Consider the following 20,272-nt stretch of genomic DNA (forward strand, 5'->3'; position numbering starts at 1 on the left):
TACACCAATGGACAGATCATCCAAATAGAAAATAAATAAGGAAACACAAGCTTTAAATGACACAATAGACCAGATACATCTATTTGATATTTATAGAACATTCCACCCAAAAGTGGCAGAATACACTTTCTTCTCAAGTGCACACGGAACATTCTCCAGGATCTATCACATTTGAGGTCACAAATCAAGCCTCAGAAAATTTAAGAAGATTGAAATTGTATCAAGCATCTTTTCTGACCAAAACACTATGAGATTGTAAATCAATTACAGGAAAAAAACTGTAAGAAACACAAATACATGGAGGCTAAACAGTGCGCTACTAAATAACCAAGAGATCACTGAAGAAGTCAAAGAAGAAATTTTAAAAATACACAGAAACAAATGACAATGGAAACATGATGACCCAAAACCTACGGAATGCAGCAAAAGCAGTTCTAAGAGTTATAGCAATTCAGTCTCACCTCAAGAAACAAGAAAGGGGCTTCCCTGGTGGTGCAGTGGTTAAGAATCCTCCTGCCAATGCAGCGGACACAGGTACAATCCCTGGTCCAGGAAGAACCCACATGCTGCGGAGCCACTAAGCCCATGTGCCACAACTACTGAACCTGTGCTCTAGAGCCCACGAGCCACAACTACAGAAGTCCATGCACCTAAGAGCCCATGCTCCGCAACAAGAGAAGCCACCACAATGAGAAGACAGCACACTGCAACGAAAAGTAGCCCCTGCTAGCTGCAACTAGAGAAAGTCCGCATGCAGCAATGAAGACCCAACATAGCCAAAAAAAATAAGTTAAAAAAAAAAGGGAAACAAGAAAAATCTCAAATAAACAATCTAACCCTACACTTAAAACAACTAGAGAGGGCTTCCCTGGTGGCGCAGTGGTTGAGAGTCCACCTGCCGATGCAGGGTACACGGGTTCGTGCCCCGGTCTGGGAAGATCCCACATGCCGTGGAGCGGCTGGGCCCGTGAGCCATGGCTGCTGGGCCTGCGCGTCCGGAGCCTGTGCTCCGCAACGGGAGAGGCCACAGCAGTGATAGGCCCACGTACGGCCAAAAAAAAAAAAAAAAAAAAAAAAACTACAGAAAGAAGAACAAAGAAAACCCAAAGTCAGTAGAAGGAAAGAAATCATAAAGATCAGAGCAGAAATAAATGAAATAGAAATGAAGAAAACAATAGGAAAAATCAATAAAAACTAAAAGCTGGTTCTTTGAGAAGATAAACAAAATTGATAAACACTTAGCCAGACTCATCAAGAAAAAAAGGGAGGGCTTCCCTGGTGGCGCAGTGGTTGAGAGTCCACCTGCCAATGCAGGGGACACGGGTTCGTGCCCCGGTCCAGGAAGATCCCACATGCCTCGAAGCAGCTGGGCCCGTGAGCCATGGCTGCTGAGCCTGCGCATCTGGAGTCTGTTCTCCGCAACAGGAGAGGCCACAACAGTGAGAGGCCCGCGTACCGCAAAAAAAAAAAGAAAAAAGGGAGAGGACACAAATCAATAAAATTAGAAATGAAAAAGGAGAAATCACAACTGACACTGCAGAAATACAAAGGATTATAAGAGACTACTACAAACAACTATATGCCAATAAAATGGACAACCACAAAGAAATGGACAAATTCTTGGAAAGGTACAATTTTCCAAGACTGAACCAGGAAGAATTAGAAAATATGAACAGACCTATCACAAGTAATGAAATTGAAACCGTAATTAAAAATCTTCCAACAAACAAAAGTCCAGGACCAGGTGGCTTCACAGGAGAATTCTACCAAACATTTAGAGAAGAGTTAACACCCATCCTTCTCAAACTCTTCCAAAAAATTGCAGACGGAGAAACACTCCCAAATTCATTCTACAAAGCCACCATCACCCTGATACCAAAACCAGAAAAAGATATCACAAAAAAAGAAAATTATAGACCAATATCACTGATGAACATGGATGCAAAAATCCTGAACAAAATACAAGCAAACAGAATCCAACAGCACATTAAAAGGATCATACACCATGATCAAATGGGATTTATCCCATGGATGCAAGGATTCTTCAATATATGCAAATCAGTCAATGTGATACACCACATTAACAAATTAAGGAATAAAAACCATAAGCAATAAAAACCATCTCAATAGATGCAGAAAAAGCTTTTGACAAAATTCAACACCCATTTATGAAAAAAACTCTGCAGAAAATGGGCATAGAGGGAAACTACCTCAACATAATAAAGGCCATATATGACAAACTCACAGCAAGCGGGTGGGTTTGTCATTGGTGAAAAACTGAAAGCATTACCACTAGGATCAGGAACAAGACAAGGATGTCCACTCTCACCACTCTTATTCAACATAGTTTTAGAAGTCCTAGCCACAGCAATCAGGGAAGAAAAAGAAATAGAAAAAGAAGAAGCAAAACTGTCACTATTTGCAGATGACATGATACTATACATAGAAAATCCTAAAGATGCCACCAGAAAACTGCTAGAACTAATCAATGAATTTGGTAAGGTTGCAGGATACAAAATTAATGCACAGAAATCTCTGGCATTCCTATACACCAACAACGAAAAATCAGAAAGAGAAATTAAGGAAACACTCCCATTTATCATTGCAACAAAAAGAATAAAATACCTAGGAATAAACCTGCCTAAGGAGGCTAAAGACGTGTACTCTGAAAACTATAAAACACTGATGAAAGAAATCAAAGGTGACATAAACAGATGGAGAAATATACTATGTTCTTGGATTGGAAGAATCAATATTGTGAAAATGACTATACTACCCAAAGCAATCTACAGATTCAATGCAAACCCTACCAAACTAGCAATGGCATTCTTCACAGAATTAGAACAAAAAAATCTTACAATTCATATAGAAACACAAAAGACCCCGAATAGTAAAAGCAATCTTGAGAAAGAAAAACGGAGTTGAAGGAATCAGGCTCCCTGACTTCAAACTATACTACAAAACTACAGTAATCAAGACAGTATGGTACTGGCACAAAGACAGAAATATAGATCAATGGAACAGGATAGAATGCCCAGAGATAAAGCCATGCACATATGGGCACCTAATTTTATGACAAAGGAGGCAAGAACATACAATGGAGAAAAGACAGCCTCTTCAATAAATGGTGCTGGGAAAACTGGACAGCTATATGTAAAAGAATGAAATTAGAACACTACCTAACACCATACACAAAAATAAACTCCAAATGGATTAAAGACTTAAATGTAAGACCAGACACTATGAAACTTTCAGAGGAAAACATAGGAAAAACACTCTTTGACATAAGCCACAGCAAGATCTTTTTTGACCCACCTCCTAGAGTAACATAAATAAAAACAAAAATAAACAAATGGGACTTAATTAAACTTAAAAGCTTTTGCACAGCAAAGAAAACCATAAACAAGACAAAAAGACAACCCTCAGAATGGGAGAAAATATTTGCAAATGAAACAACAGACAAAGGATTAATCGCCAAAATATACAAACAGCTCATGGAGCTCAATATCCAAAAACCAAACAATCCAGTTAAAAAATGGGCGGGGGCTTCCCTGGTGGCGCAGTGGTTGGGAGTCCGCCTGCCGATGCAGGGGACGCGGGTTCGTGCTCCGGTCTGGGAAGATCCCACATGCCGTGGAGCGGCTGGGCCCATGAGCCATGGCCGCTGAGCCTGTGCGTCCAGAGCCTGTGCTCCACAGTGGGAGAGGCCACAACAGTGAGAGGCCCGCTTAAAAAAAAAAAAAAAAAAAAAAAATGGGCGGAAGACCTAAATAGACATTTCACCAAGGAAGGCATACAGATGGCCAAGAGACACATGAAAAGATGCTCAACATCACTAATTGTTAGAGAAATGCAAATCAAAACTACAATGAGGTATCACTTCATGCTGGTCAGAATGGCCATTATCAAAAAAGCTAGAAACAATAATGCTGGAAGGGGTGTGGTGAAAAGGGAACCCTCCTACACTGTTGGTGGGAGTGTAAACTGATACAACCACTATGGAAAACAGTATGGAGGTTCCTTAAAAAACTAAAAATAGAACTACCATATTACCCAGCAATCCCACTACTGGGCATATACCCTGAGAAAACCATAATTCAAAAAGAGACATGCACCACAATGTTCACTGCAGCACTATTTACAATAGCCAGGTCATGGAAGTAACCTAAATGTGCACTGACAGATGAACGGATAAAGAAGATGTGGTATATATATATATACACTGGAATATTACTCAGCCATAAAAAGAAACGAAATTTAATTATTTGTAGTGAGGTGGATGGACCTAGAGTCTGTCATACAGAGTGAAGTAAATCAAAACGGAAAAACAAATACTGTATGTAAACGCATATATGTGGAATCTAAAAAAAAAAAATGGTACTGATGAACCTAGTTGCAGGGTGCAGGACAGGAATAAAGAGGTAGACATAGAGAATGGACTTGATGATATGGGATGGGAGAACGAAGCGCTGGGGCGAAGTGAGAGTAGCATCGACATATATACACTACCGAATGTAAAATAGTTGGCTGGTGGGAAGCAGCAGCATAGCACAGGGAGGTCGGCTCGGTGCTTTGAGATGACCTACAGGGGTGGGATAGGGAGGATGCGGGGGAGGCTCAAGAGGGAGGGGATATGGGGACATATGTATGCATATGGATGATTTGCTTTGTTATGCAACAGAAACTAACACGGTATTGTGAAGCAATTATACTCCAATAAATATCTATTAAAAAAGGAAAAAAACAGTCTTATCTGAACTTACTATTTTCCAGAGTGTCTAATCCAGAACCTATCAATCAAAACCAGAAAGAACAACTTCACGATCTCCCTTTGGATATAAAACCCAGGCCTGAGAAGACAAAAGTGTCCAAACAGAAGAATCCAGGAACCATTGTGTTAGAGATGCAAACAATTCTCTTGATTCCCAATTTCCACCTGGACCCCACTAACCTGTATTCTGTAGGCCCTGCAACAGCCTTTACTTTCACACCCTTATACACAGTAGCTGAGAACACCAAAGCTGATTTATCTGCCCTCCTCAATAACATAGTGACAGCAAGACAAAACATCACCAACAAGTCTTTAAAAATTTAAAGAGCCTGATAAAGTCCTCCATTCGGCATCTGCCGTGAAGGAAATTGCCTCTGGCGTGTGCCTCTGTTGTGCTTCCCCCTTTCCCAGACACCTCCTGTACAAACTCCCCTCCCCATGGTTTCCCCTCAGCTGCTTGCAGGAGGGTGCTAGGGCCCCTTGCTGGGGGAGCTGGAGGAAGGGGAACCCCTTAAATTCCGATGAGCAAAACTAAGGAGTTGTTCTTCGAGCACGTTAAGGATCAAAGCCTGAGATCTGAAGCCTTGGCAAGAATACAGCCACCTGTGGGCCTGGGTGGGCCCGAGCAGGGTGGCCCTGGATAGCAGTGCCAGCTGCTATGCACACTGGGCTGAGCCTGCCTGTGACAAGGCAGATGTCAGGACTGGTCCGGGAAGATCAGGTCCCCAAGCGGATGGTGCAGAAAAGGAAGGATTCGGAACCATTGTAATTAATACAGGAATTCGGGTGGGGGCTGGGGAGGCAGTAAAGAATAAGGAAGAAAAAAAACCCTTATATTCTCATCAAACCAAATTAACCAATGTTGGCAATTTAACTTCTTTGCTTCTAGTCTTTTTCCTATGCATAACTTTTTAAAAATTATATAACTAGTGTCTTTTTGTATAATAATAAAAAAGAACATTGTGATTAAAGCAAAAATCCTTCTTGGACTGCCCTGGTGGCGCAGTGGTTAAGAATTCACCTGCCAATGCAGGGGACACGGGTTCAAGCCATGGACCAGGAAGATGCCACATGCCACAGAGCAACTAAGCCCGTGCGCCACAACTACTGAGGCTGCGCTCTAGAGCCCACAAGCCACAACTACCGAGCCCACGTGCCACAACTACTGAAGCCCGCGTGCCTAGAGCCCATGCTCCGCAACAGGAGAAGCCACCGCAATGAGAAGCTCGCGCACCGCAACGAAGAGTAGCCCCCGCTCGCCGCAACTACAGAAAGCCCGCACGTACAGCAGCGAAGACCCAACGCAGCCAAAAATAAATAAATTTATTAAAAAAAGCAAAACTCCTTGATTTCTACTTAGCCATTCCCATCTTTGCCTTCAAAGAGGCAAATGCTCTGAGGTGTATTTATGTCCTCCTCCCTGTATTTTAAAAATACCTTTACGTGGGCTTCCCTGATGGCGCAGTGGTTGAGAGTCCGCCTGCCGATGCAGGGGACATGGGTTCGTGCCCTGGTCCGGGAAGATCCCACATGCCACGGAGCGGCTGGGCCCGTGAGCCATGGCCACTGAGCCTGTGCTCCGGCAACGGGAAAGGCCACAACAGTGAGAGGTCCGCGTACCGCTTAAAAAAAAAAAAAAAAACCTTTATGTAAATGTTATAGTCCTATGACTTGCTTTTTCCAATACAATCATATATTTCTGAGAATTGTCCAAGTTAGTATACAGGAAATTTACTCCTTTATCGCCTCCAACATATATATATATATATATATTTTTTTTTAATTAATTAATTATTTTTTTGGCTGTGTTGGGTCTTTGTTGCTGCATGCGGACTTTCTTTAGTTGCGGCGAGTCGGGGCTACTCTTCGTTGCTGCGCCCAGGCTTCTCATTGCAGTGGCTTCTCTTGTTGCAGAGCATGGGCTCTAGGCGAGCGGGCTCTAGAGCGCAGGTTCAGTAGTTGCGGCGCACAGGCTTAGTTGCTCCGCGGCATGTGGGATATTCCCGGACCAGGGCTCGAACCTGTGTCCCCCGCATTGGCAGGCGGATTCTTAACCTCTGCACCACCAGGGAAGTCCCTCCAACACATATATAAACCACACTTTGTTGGTGAGCATATCAATAGCCAATACCAACAGTCAACACTTAATAGTATTCCTCTCTACCAGAAACTATTCCAAGTCCTCTAGGTGTATTAACCCCTTGAATTCTTACAAGGACCTAGGAGGACATAGGGATAAGTCAAATAAATTTCTCATCAACACACAGCTGGTAAGTGGCAGGGTGGGATTTGGGGCCCAAGTCAGAGGCCAAACTTCAGGCTAAACCCACTACACCATCCAGCCTGCACTTGGGTTGCTTCCTAGTTTTCTGATCGTGCAAACAAGGCCTCAGTATTGTATCAGTTAGCCATTGCTGGGTAGCCAAGCATTCCTAAAACGTTGTGGCTTAAAGCAAGAACAGTTTGTTATTTCTCATGATTCCGTGGGTTGACAAGATGGTTCTTCTGATCTTACCTGGACTCACTTAGTGGCTGTAGTCAGCTGGCAGCTTGGTGGGATGGCCCACGATGGCCTCACTCACATGTCTGGAGCCTCAGTTGTGATGTCTGGCCCTCTTTTTCCAGCTGAACTTTGTCATATGATGGTGGAAATGTTCCAAGAAAGCAAGTGCAGGAGGTCTCCTGAGGCCTCACTCAAAACTTGGCAATAGTCACTTGTGTTGCATTCTATTGGTTAAAGTGAGTCAAGAGACCAGTTCAAATTCAAAGGGTGGGTAAAGAGACCCTACATTTTGAAAGGAGGGACTGCAGAGAATCTGTGGCCATTTTTAATCCACTGAAGTAACCATCCTTATATGTATTCCTGGTGCATAGGGAGTGTGTGTGTCTCTAGGCTGTGTACCAAGAAGTGGAATTGCTGGAACTGGATTTTTCAATTTCAGTTTTTTAAGTACTCGCAGAGTTGGTTTAATTGATATATAATTCACATACCATAAAATTCACCATTTAAAAATTTTTTATTTATTTATATTTTTGGCTGAGTTGGATATTTGTTGCTGTGTGCAGGCTTTCTCTAGTTGCGGTGAGCGGGGGCTACTCTTCATTGCAGTGCATGGGCTTCTCATCGCAGTGGCTTCCCTTGTTGCGGAGCACAGGCTCTAGGTGTGCGGGCTTCAGTAATAGTGTCTGGCTTCTTAAACTTAGCATAATGTTTTCAAAGGTCATTCACATTGTAGCATGTATCAGGATGTCATTCCGTTTTTTGGCTGAATAATATACCATTTTGTTTAGCCATTCATCAGTTGATGGACATCTGTGTTGTTTCTGCTTTTGGGCTACTATGAGTAATGCTGCTATGAACATTCATGCACGAGTTTTTATACAAACATATTTTCAGTTCTCTTAGATATGTACCTCAGAATGGAACTGCTGGGTCATATGGTAATTCTATGTTTAATTTTTTGATGAACTGCAAAAACTTTTTCCACAATGGCTGGACTATTTTACATTTCTGCCAGCAATGAGTGAAGTTTCCAATTTCTCCATATCTTTGCCAACACTTGTTATTTTCCATTTAAAAAAAATTAGCCATTTAAAAAAATAGCCATCCTAGTGTGCGTGAAGTAGTATCTCGTGATTTTGATCTGCATTTCCCTAATGTCTAGTGATGTTGAGCACCTTTTCATGGGCTTGTTGTCCATTTGCATGTCTTCTTCGGAGAAAAGTCTGTTTGAATCCTTTGTCCATTTTTTTTTTTTTTTTAGTAATACTTGCTCATTGGTTTATTTATTTATTTATGTAAATTTATTTGTTTTTTGGGTTTTTTTGGCTGTGTTAGGTCTTCGTTGCTGTGTGCGGGCTTTCTCCAGTTGTGGTGAGTAGGGGCTACTCTTCGTTGTGGTGCGCAGACCTCTCACTGTCGTGGCTTCTCTTGTTGCAGAGCATGGGCTCTAGAGCTCAGGCTCAGTAGTTGTGGCACATGGGCTTAGTTGCTCCGCGGCATGTGGGATCTTCCTGGACCAGGGCTCGAACCCGTGTCCCCTGCATTGACAGGTGGATTCTTAATCACTGTGCCACCAGGGAAGCCCCTTTGTCCTTTTTTTTTGAGGGGGGGTGTATGTGGGCCTCTCACTGTTGTGGCCTCTCCCGCTGCAGAGCACAGGCTCCGGATGCGCAGGCTCAGCGGCCATGGCTCACGGGCCCAGCCGCTCCACGGCATGTGGGGTCCTCCCGAACCGGGGCACGAAGCCATGTCCCCTGCATCGGCAGGCGGACTCTCAACCACTGCACCACCGGGGAAGCCCCCCTTTGTCCATTTTTAAAATGGGTATTTGTCTTTTTATTGTTGAGTTGTAAGAATTCTTTATATATTCTAGACCCTAATCAGATATATGATGTTCAAATATTTTCTCCCATTCCGTGTGATGTCTTTTCGTTTTCACAATGTCCTTTAAAGCACAAAAGTTTTTATTTTGATGAAGTCCAATTTATCTATTTTTTCCTTTGGTTGCCCATGCCTTTGGTGTCATATCTAAGAAATTGTTGCCTAATCCAAGGTCATGAAGATTTACACCTATGTTTTCTTCTAAGAGTTTTACAGTTTTAGCTCTTACATTTAGGTTTTCAATCCATTTTGATTTCGTTTCTGTAGATGGTGTGAGCTAAGAGTTCAGCTTCTTTCTTTTAGATATTCTGTTGTCCCAGTACAATTTGTGGAAAAGACTATTCTTTCCCCATTGAGTGGTCTTGGGACCTTTGTTGAAAATCAGTTGCTACCGTTATAATATCAAATAGTAAGAATGATAGCATCCTTGCCTTGTTCCTGGTTTGGGAATAGTTCTATTGTTTCGCTATTAAGTTTTGTTTCAGGACTTCCCTGGTGGCACAGAGGTTAAGAATCTGCCTGCCAATGCAGGGGACACAGGTTTGAGCCCTGGTCCGGGAAGATCCCACATGCTGCAGAGCAACAAAGCTGTGTGCCACAACTACTGAGCCTGCTCACCTAGAGCCCAAGCTCTGCAATAAGAGAAGCCACCGCAATGAGAAGCCCGTGCACAGCAACGAAGAGTAGCCCCCGCTCGCCACAACTAAAGAAAGCCCGTGCATAGAAACAAAGACCCAATACAGCCAAAAATAAATAAATAATTTTTATAAAAGTTTTGTTTCATATGGGGAGATATATCAAGAACAGGAATTTCCCTTTAGTTCTGGTTTACTACTGTTTAATCATAAATAAGTATGAGTTTTATCACCTACTTTTTCATGCCGGTATTGAGATGATCACATTTTTCTCCTTTAACCACACAGTGTGGTATATTACATAAATCGATTTTTTTTGCTGTTGAAATGCCCCTGCATTCCTGGGATAATCAATTGCAGTTATTTTCTGCTTTGAGTTCCTCTTCAAGTTCCCTGTCTTAGAATATGCTTTGGAGGGGCAGTGGCATTTCCTGTCTGGGGTCCTCATCAAAAACTCCAGTTTCTTAGCTGAATATTCTCCTAGGAGCTTCCGGAAGCTTGGATTTGCTCATTAGTGACTCGGGGTGGGGGGGTGGCAAAGAGGCTCAAGGGCAAAGCCACTGCTTTAGGCTGTGTGAGTATTTGCTACAGAGGAGCCAGGTAGGGGGCACGTAGCAGTCTCCCAAAGTCACCTACTCTTGTCCTTAAGCAACAGAATTCAAATTTTCTATCCTTATCTGTAAAGTTTATTCTGTCTCATAAACATTTTTTCCTGTGAAAAGTATGACTTTAATCATTCTGGGACTTCCCTAGTGGCGCAGTGGTTAAGAACCCACCTGCCGGGCTTCCCTGGTGGCGCAGTGGTTGAGGGTCCGCCTGCCGATGCAGGGGACGCGGGTTCGTGCCCCGATCTGGGGGGATCCCACATGCCGCGGAGCGGCTGGGCCTGTGAGCCATGGCCACTGAGCCTGAGCGTCCGGAGGCTGTGCTCCGCGACGGGAGAGGCCACAGCAGTGAGAGGCCCATGTACCGCAAAAAAAAAGAACCCACCTGCCAATGCAGGGGACACGGGTTCGAGCCCTGACCTGGGAAGATCCCACATGCCGCGGAGCAGCTAAGCCCGTGCACCACAACTACTGAGCCTGTGCTGTAGAGCCTGCGAGCCACAACTACTGAGCCCGTGTGCCACAACTACTGAAGCCTGCACACCCTAGGGCCCACACGCCGTAACTACTGAGCCCGTGTGCTGCAACTACTGAAGCCCGTGCGCCTAGAGCCCGTGCTCCATAAGAGAAGCCACTGCACTGAGAAACCCATGAACCACAACGAAGAGTAGCCCCCACTCGCCTCAACTAAAGAAAGCCCGCGCACAGCAACAAAGGCCCAACACAGCCAAAATAAATAAATAAAATAAAAAAGGTAATTAAAAAAAATCATTCTGTGTTTTGAGCGCTTTCTATATGCCAGGCCCTGTGCTCAGTGCTCTTTACACATTATTAACAATAATTCCAGCTACCATTTACTGATCCTTTACTTAGTTCTAGGCACAGTACTAATTGTTCTACAAAAGTATTGCATTTAATCCTCTTAACCTCCCTATGGGGTAGATATTATCATCTCTTATTTACAGATGAGGAGACTGAGGCTGAGACAGGCTAACTTGCCAATGGTCATAAGACAGAGCGGAGGTTCAAAATCAGTTTGTCCCATTGCAGAGCCTGTGCCCTTAACCACTGCTGTACATGCTATGGATAATTAATTAGCTTTGTCAGCCCAAACTCCCATGATCAGTATTAAGTACTGACAGTTCCCTGTGACCAGCGCGTGACGGGCATTGCCAAGTGTGATTGGCTGGAGTCATGTGTGGTCTGATTAGTCTCAATGTCAGGCCGTGACATTTGCTCACATGAGGTGGTCTGCAGTAACAGCTCCCTTAGGGAAATTAGTGTGGGCATTTTCAAAAAAGCTTTTAAAAAATAACAGCTTTGAGATGTAATTCATCTACCATACAATTCCCCAATTTAAAGTGCACAATTCAGGAAATTCCCTGGTGGTCCAGTGGTTGGGACTCTGCACTTTCACTGCCAGGGCCCAGGTTCAATCCCTGGTCCGGGAACTAGGATCCCGCAAGCCATGAGGCACAGCCAATAAAATAAAAGAAAAGGTTTAAAAATAAATTAATGAAGTACACAATTCAATATTTTTTGTATAGTCTCAGACTTGAATAATCACCATAATCAATTTTAGAACATTTTCATCACCCCCAAAAAGAAGCTCTGAACACATCAGTAGTTATTCCTCATTTTCTCCCAAACTCCCCACTACTGGGCAACCATCAATCTGCCTGTCTCTACAGATTTGCCTATCCTGGATATTTCATATAAATGGAATTATATAATATATGGTCTTTAGTAACTGGTTTATTTCACTTTGAATAATGTTTTCAAGGTATATCCATGTTATAGCATATGCCAGTACTTCATTTCTTTTTATTTTCAAGTAATACTCCATTGTATGGATACACCACATTTTGTTTATCCATTCATCAGTTGATGGATACTTTTTGGCTATTGTGACTAATACTGCTATGGATATATAGAGAGACATTTTTAGGTGGACATATGTTTTCAATTCTCATGCTTCATTTTTTATGTGGCATTACTTATTTTAAGGCAATCTTTGCCCATGTCCAATTCAACCTTTTACAAGTGAAAATGTTCAAGAACAACCCATTTTAAGGAACAGCTGAAAAATGTGCTGGCAGTGGGTTCACTTACCAACTACAAGTATGTGAATGAGGTGGAAATGGTTTCCCAAGCAGGGATCACCTGTTCTGCGTTCAGGGGCTGTTAACTGCACTGCGGATTAAGTCAGAACCTGGCACACCAGAGGCCCAGTTACCTTTGAGGTAGAACCCCCTCTGGCCCTTGTAGCTCATCCTAGCGATTCCAGAGTTAGGCTTCGTTCTGCTCCCGCTGCAATTCTCCCCATCTAGTAACGGCAATTCAGGGCAGGTGCTCAGGCCATAAACTTTGAGGTGATCCTTCTCCCCTCTTTTCTTTCTCTCACATATCAATCCAGCAAATCTTGTTGGTTTTACCTTCAAAATATATCTAGAATCTGACCCCCTTTCACCCTGGATTATGGCAATGGTCTCCACTGGCTCCCTGTTTCTGCCTTTGTCCCCAATTTCTTCTCTCCACGGCAGCCAGATGACATCACTGCTCCTCTGCTCAAAACCCTACTATGGTGTCCATCCTCCTCAGTCCCTGCACATGATTACAAGGCTCCATGAGCTCTGACCCCCATTATCTCTCAGATTTCTTCTCCTACTTCCACCTCATTCATTCCTTTTCGCAGCCAGGCCTTGAAACTGTTCCTCAAGCTTGCCAAGTATACTCCTGCCACAGGACCTTTGGCCATGCCGCTCCCTCTGCCTGTCACAGATCACATTTCTCCCTCAGATAGCCACAGGGCTCCCTCCCTCATGTCCTTCAAATCTTAGTTCAACTTCCACTGAGGCCTTCCCTGATTCCCTATTGAAAGCTGCACCCCCATCACACACTACTTTCCAACTCCCTCACCCTGCTTTATTTTTTACCTTTGCACTTCCCACTTTCTAATGTAATATATCTTTTTATTTATTTTTATTTTAAAAATTTATTTATTTATTTCATTGCACTGTGTCTTAGTTGTGGCAGGTGGGCCCCTTAGTTGCGGCACATAGGTTCCTTAGTTGTGGCATGCAAACTCTTAGTTGCAGCATGCGGGATCTAGTTCCATGGCCAGGGATCGAACCTGGGCCGCCTGCACTGGGAGCGCAGAGTCTTAACCGCTGCGCCATCAGGCATGTCCCCTATATACAGTTTTAAAAATGTTTATTGTTCTTCCTTCCTCCTACACTGCCATCCCCACCCCTGCCATGTCAGCACAAGGAGGGCAGAGATTTTGGAGTATTTTGTTCCAGACTATGGAACAGTGCCTGGCATGTAGCAGATGCTCAATAGATATTTAACCAAGCTGCATGGTTGGCTCAGCCCATCCCAAGTTGCTCCCTTTCCTCCACTCCTCTCTCCTGATGCAAATAGGTCTTGGGGACTCTCTGGTTCTTTGCTCCCTGCCCCAAAATCTCAGGCCAACTAATCTCTGACATGGAGGTAGTGTCTGAAAGTTCCTTTCAAGCTGCACTTTGGGTTAACATTGACATTCGAAAGGCCTCACATTTGTGTTTATCATCTGCCTCTCCTGTGGGCATGCCAGGTACACAGGAGTGACTCAGACTATCACATCCGGAGCTTCCTTCTGAGGAAGAGGCCCTGGGGTTCTTTCTGCATAAATTTCTGTGGACTAGAACTTGGACTCATTCATTCATTCACAGGCAGATCCACGTTTCAGGGAGCTGAACAAGGTACAACTGGGGAGGTCCCCTTAAGGAAAAAAAACCTCACAAAACTTCAAGTAAAATAATTAGATACCTAAATTAGTATTTATTTAGAATAAGAAAATAAATCACTACAAACCACAAATTTAAAAAAGTGATAAATACCACAAACATCACTAACATTCAGAAAATATTATTTTTATTAATTGATGGTGTCAACACCTTTCTCTGATACCTTTTTCCATGCGTTTTTTGGCTGCAAACTCTTCAGTCATCTCTTCATATGACAATGATTTTATAATATTCCCTGTTGAGTTTCCTTCTCATTTTTGATGAGTGAAGTTTTATTCTTTTACATATATTAAAATTTTTTAATGTATTTTTATAATTAAAAAAGGAGTAAAATTTTAGAGCTTCCCTGGTGGCGCAGTGGCTAAGAATCCGCCTGCCAATGCAGGGGACAGGGGTTCAAGCCCTGGTCCGGGAAGATCCCACATGCCGTGGAGCAACTAAGCCCGTGCGCCACAGCTACTGAGCCTGTGCTCTAGAGCCTATGAGTCACAACTACTGAGCCCACGTGCCACAACTACTGAAGCCCACACGCCTAGAGCCTGTGCTCCACAAGACAAGCCACTGCAATGAGAAGCCTGCACACTGCAACGGAAGAGTAGCCTCTGCTCACCACAACTAGAGAAGGCCCACGCACAGCAACGAAGACCCAACACAGTCAAAAATTAATTAATTAATTTTTAAAAATGAGTAAAATTTTAGATTGTCAAACTTGGGAAAACGCCTACCAGATTTCTTTCATATGTAAGCTGAATAATTTCAGGGCACTTTGCATTTTCTTGTGCAGTGACTAATCTTTTTCTTTTTTTTCAATCAAACAATTTTAATCAAGTTAATAGTAAGCAGTAACGGTGCAATTACACAAAAAGCCCCATATTTTACATGTTTAAATTGTTTTTCATTGTCTTTACTTGTAAGGTATCAAAGGTGGGACCCACTCCTGAATCTTCTTTCTAGTGGTGGAATAAGGTATATATTGTTGTGGAGTGCCACTCATGCTGAATTTATGGTTTGTCCAAATGAATGTACGAGCAATAGGTGATTTTCTTGTTGGAGGATCATGAGTCATACAGTGAAGTCAATGATGTCATTCAGGGGGCACCATGCTTCCATCCACATCCCAGAATGTGTTCTTGCCATTCATTTCAGTAGTATATATAACCCACTGGTGATAGCCAAAAAACTGCTTGCTGTCTTCATAGTATTTATTTCCATTTTTGTCTTCCCCCACTAATGTACCAACCCTCACATCATTTGTCCTGAAGAAAATCTGTAGATAGCCATGGAGGCTGCCCTGGCCACTGACCTGCTGCAGCCGATGCTTAGTGACTAATCTTTGAATTGATTACACTCATTAACCAGTTGAACACTGATGTCCTCATATGCATGTTATAAAATTTAGGTTATTTTCATCAATGTCTGTCTATTATGTCAAACAGCAAGAGATTTAAACACAGAAACTCTGATAAATTTTATTTCACCAGATCCTCATATAGAAGAGAAATGTATGGTGTATTTGTATGTATATGCTGTGTATCAGTTAATTATTATTGTGTAACAAACTGCCCCAAAATCCAGTTCTTAAAACAACAAATATTTTATTCACTTATGTTTCTGTGGGTCAGCAATATAGACCAGGATCAGGTGGATGGTTCTTCTGCTAGGGATCAGTCATGCAGCGATAGTCATCTTGTGGCTGGACTGAGGCTGGATGGACTGAGATGGCCTCACTCTTGTCTGGTGGTTGGTGTTGGCTCTTGGTTGTTGGGTTCCTCTCTCCATGGGGTCTCTTATCCTCAGGAAAGCTGGTTTGGGCTTCTTTATTTATTTATTTATTTATTTTTGCTGTACGCGGGCCTCTCACTGTTGTGGCCTCTCCCGTTGCAGAGCACAGACTCCGGACGCGCAGGCTCAGCAGCCATGGCTCACGGGCCTAGCTGCTCCGCGGCACATGGGATCTTCCCGGACCAGGGCACGAACCCGTGTCCCCTGCATCGGCAGGCGGGCTCTCAACCACTGCGCCACCAGGGAAGCCCTGGGCTTCTTTATACAGCAATGGGAGAGCTTCTTTATATAGTAAAGGCTGAGAGCAGAAGCTGCAAGGCCTCTTGAGGTCTAGGCTTGAAACTCCCACATCATTTCTGCCACATTCTATAGGTCAGAGCAAGTCACAAGGCCAGCCCCAGACAAGAGATGGGGACAGACTCCACATCTTGAGGGAAAGAGCAACAATGTCACACTGCAAAAGGCATTTGTGCAGTGACACGAAGAATTACTGTGAACATCTTTCCAAATGATCTACTACATATTGCGTTACTGAGTATATTCTTGACAGGAAAGCACTTCTGTTTTGGCTACACAGTGATGAGAACTAAAATTGTCTGTTCACCATTTTATACGTCTGATGAATGGAAGAATTTCCTACAGGCTAGCTTCTGCTTCTCTACATTTGAAATCTTGTTTTCTCTACCACCACATACTTCCAGTGCCAGATGCCATAGGATTTGCTCATATCGCAATAGAACCTCTGGCCTTGCGACCTTACATTACAACATTGGGCAGCTGTAGTATTTCTGGAAACCACTACTGTACCAGGAAGGCTAACACTAACTTAACTATACACAGAAGTGACTACAAACCACATAAACATATCTCAGTAAACCCAACTCAACTTCCTCTTAGTGACTATATCCCCCAGATGCCCAGGTCTATGCCAATGCCACCCAACAGGAGCAACAGTACAACAGAGGTGAAGTCAGAGTGGAAAGAAACAGAAAACTTAACCAATTACAGTTAAAATATCTTACTTTTGTAAATTTTCAAAAAAACATATGACCATGTGAACAGATCACTAGGGCCCTTTCCTGGGTCTTAGGAGGGGCTGGTGTTAGTGGGCTTGAATTTAAGCTTCATTAGTTTCTTGGTAAATACCTGTGGTAGGCAAGATAATCACCCCTCCAAAGATGTTTACATCCTAATCCCTGGAACCTGTGACTATGTTACTTTTCAAGGCAAAAGGGACTTTGCAGATGTGATGAAATTAAGGATATTAAGAAGATTATCCTAGATTATCTGGGTCAGCCCAATGTAATCACAAGGGTCTTTATTCATGAAAGAGGGAGGGCCTGAGATGGGGAAGGAGATGTGATGATAGAAGCCATCAGAATGATGCCCTGTGAGGAAGACTCAATCAATCATTGCTGGCTTTGAGGATGGAAGGGAGTCATTGTGCAAAGAATGTGGGCAGCCTCTAGAAGCTGGACAAAGTAAGGAGATGAGTTCTCCCTGACAGCTTCGCTGGCAAGAATGCAGCCCTGCCAACACCTTGCTTTTAGCCAGGCGAGACGTGGTTTTTTTTGGACTTCTGATCTCCTGAACTATAAAATAATAAATTTGTTCTAAGTCACCAAGTTTGTAGTAATTTGTTACAGAAGCAACAGAAAACTAATATAATACACTTCTGCTTTCATTCATTCAGTAAAACTATATCGAATACATTCTATTTGATAGGTAATAAGCACCGGAGACCCTGGAGTGAATAACTAGATGAAGTCCCTGTCCTCATGGAGTTTATATTTTAATGGGAGAAAACAGATAAAAAACAAACAAAGAAAAATGTAATATGTCAGGTGGTGTTGACTGCTGTGGAGGAGTCCAAAACAGGGTAAGAGAGCTAGAAATTGATGGAGCTTGGGGTTTGGGTGGGGATGGAGTAGTGGGGTCTAGATGACCAGGGAAGGCTTCTTCAATGAAGTGACATCTGAGCAGACACATGAAGTGAGTTATGTGAGTCTCTGGGGAAGACTATTTACACAGAGGAGAGTAAGTACAAAGGGCTTGAGATAAGAAGCCAATTAGTTTATTTAAGGGACAGAAAGGAGGCTACAGTGGCTGAAACAGGGTGAACAAGGGGGAGAGAGGAGAGGGCCAAATCATGTGGGGTCTTGAGGCCACAGTAAAGATTTTAACTTTTACTCTGAGTGAAGTGTGAAGTCCCTGGAGTCCTTTGAGCGGAGGAGTGATGGGATTTGACTTAAACTCTAAAAGGATCGCTCACTGCTGGCTGGAGAACACAGTGGAGGGGAGCCAGGATGGAAGCAGAGAGACCAAGGTGGAGGCCCCTGAAGTAATCCAGGCAAGCGATGATGCAGCTTGGCGCAGTGTGGTAGCAATGGAGGTGGTAAGTATAGGCGTCTGGATACATGGTAAAATGATATATAATTTGCTGAAGGATTAGATGAGAAAAAGGGAGGAGTCAAGGAACTCCAAGTTTTTTGGCATGAGCAATTGGAAGAATGGAGGTGACATTTACAGAGATGAAGGCTGCGAAGGGGAAGGTATAGTGGCAAGAGCGGTGTTTCAGTTATCTATTGCAGCAAAAAAAAAAAAGCGCAAACTTAGTAGTTTAACAGCAATTTATGATTTCTCTTGACTACATGGGTTGGCAATCTGGCAGTTCTTCTGCTAATCTTGCCTGGGATCAGTCACGTGGTTGAGTTATCTGATAGCCCATTTGGGGCTGGAAGGTCCAAGACGGCCTCCTCTATATGGCTGGAGCCAGGACCAGCTGCTGGCTGGGGTGCCTCACTTGGCTCTCCACATGGGCTCTCATTTTTAGTGAGGCTAGCCTGGACTTCTTTGCCATGGTGGCCTCAGTGTTCCAGAATGGGAGAGTAAAAGCCGCAAAGCCTCTTATGGCTTAGGTTCTGGAATTCATACTCCATCACTTTCTACTGATCAAAGCCAAGATACAAGGCCAGCCCAGGTTCAGGGGTGGGGAGTGTGTGTGAAGAAATTAATGCTCACACTGCAAACAGGCACGGACACAAGTGAGGTGTGATTCACTGGGACTATTATTATAACAACTACTACAACGAGGAATTAGTTTGTGGGCACATTAAGTCTGAGATACCTCTTAGACATCTGGGCAGAGATGTCGAGTAGGCAGTTGGATAAATGAGTCTGGAATAGAGGAGATGGGTTCAGGCTAGGGATAGTATAAATTTGGGAATAATCCTATAGTAATCGGATCTATGAAACTGCAGGAGATAAACAAGAGAGGGAGTGTAGATAGAGAAAACGTTTTAAGAGCTAAGTCCTGATGCATTTCAACCTTAAGAGGCTGGACAGATGAGAGACCAACAAAGTCAACTAAGGAGATAAGAGAAAATGGAGGAGAGAGTGCCATTCTGGAATTAGGGAAAGAAAGTTTTGTAAGGAGCAAGGAGTAACTTAATGGAGTCAAATTCTGCAGCTGATAGGCTGAGCAAGATTAGGACTGATAAACGACCACTCCATTTCCTACAGTGGAAATCACTGGTGAGCTTTATAAGAGACATTCTGGTGAACTGCTGGGGCAAAAGCTTGATTGCAGTTGGTAAAAGAAAAGATGAGACACACGGTGACACATGTTCAGACAAGCTTTTCAGGAGTTCTGCTGGGAAAGGGAGCAGAGAAATGAGATAAAAGCAAGAGGGAGATGTAGGGTCAAGATAGGAATTTTTTCCCGACATTTTATTAATGAAAAATTTCAAACACACCAAAAAGTTGAAAGAATTTTATACATTGAACACATAGACCCACCACCTGGATTCTCCTGCTAACATTTTCCTATACTTGCTTTATCACATATATGTCCATCTGTCTATCTATCCAGCCCCAAGATAGGTTTTAATTTTTTTTTAACACTGACACATTACAGCAAGACTGAAGGTTTCTGGGAAAATTCAGTGGATGGAGCAGACTAATGATGCAGGAGCAAGTTAGGGGAAGGATTATGAACACAACGGCCTGAGTGGGAAAGAAGGGCTGGGATCTAGCGTGAAGTAAGGGGTTGGCCTTCAAAAAGGAGCATAGACAGAACAGGCATTGTTACAGGAATGAAGGCAGGGCACAGGGGCATAGATGCTGGAAAGTATGTGCGTGAGGGTGTGGGAGCTTGTGGAAGTTCTCTTCTAATGAAGTCATCAGCTGAAAGTGAACACAGGGGGCAGAGGAAGTGTTGTAAATTAGAAGAGAAAGGAAGGGGCTTCCCTGGTGGTGCAGTGGTTAAGAATCCGCCTGCCAATGCAGGAGACATGGGTTTGAGCCCT

The 20,272-nt window shown here is 43.3% G+C and overlaps 2 protein-coding genes across 9 annotated transcripts in view; both read right to left on the minus strand.

Annotated features, from left to right (window-relative positions):
* CDH3 (cadherin 3) overlaps window positions 1-20,272 on the minus strand; it is a 107,715-nt gene that overhangs the window by 60,554 nt on the left and 26,889 nt on the right. For 7 of the 8 annotated variants that reach the window (XM_049703972.1, XM_049703971.1, XM_049703969.1 and 4 more), the window contains one exon: window positions 6,215-6,393. The exons of the other annotated variant lie outside the window; for it this stretch is intronic. In XM_049703972.1, coding sequence (XP_049559929.1) covers window positions 6,215-6,393 — 179 coding nt within the window. The remainder of the gene's footprint in view (window positions 1-6,214; window positions 6,394-20,272) is intronic. 8 annotated transcript variants of the gene reach the window in all.
* On the minus strand, window positions 13,590-15,516 carry LOC101279646 (NADH dehydrogenase [ubiquinone] 1 alpha subcomplex subunit 12-like; the record flags this gene model as incomplete). Its single annotated transcript, XM_033434679.2, is given in 1 exon segment — window positions 13,590-15,516. A coding segment is annotated over 1 exon segment (429 nt), but the record flags the coding sequence as incomplete, so codon positions are not given.

The sequence above is a fragment of the Orcinus orca genome, chromosome 20 (assembly GCF_937001465.1).
Source record: "Orcinus orca chromosome 20, mOrcOrc1.1, whole genome shotgun sequence".
NCBI classification, from domain to species: domain Eukaryota; kingdom Metazoa; phylum Chordata; class Mammalia; order Artiodactyla; family Delphinidae; genus Orcinus; species Orcinus orca.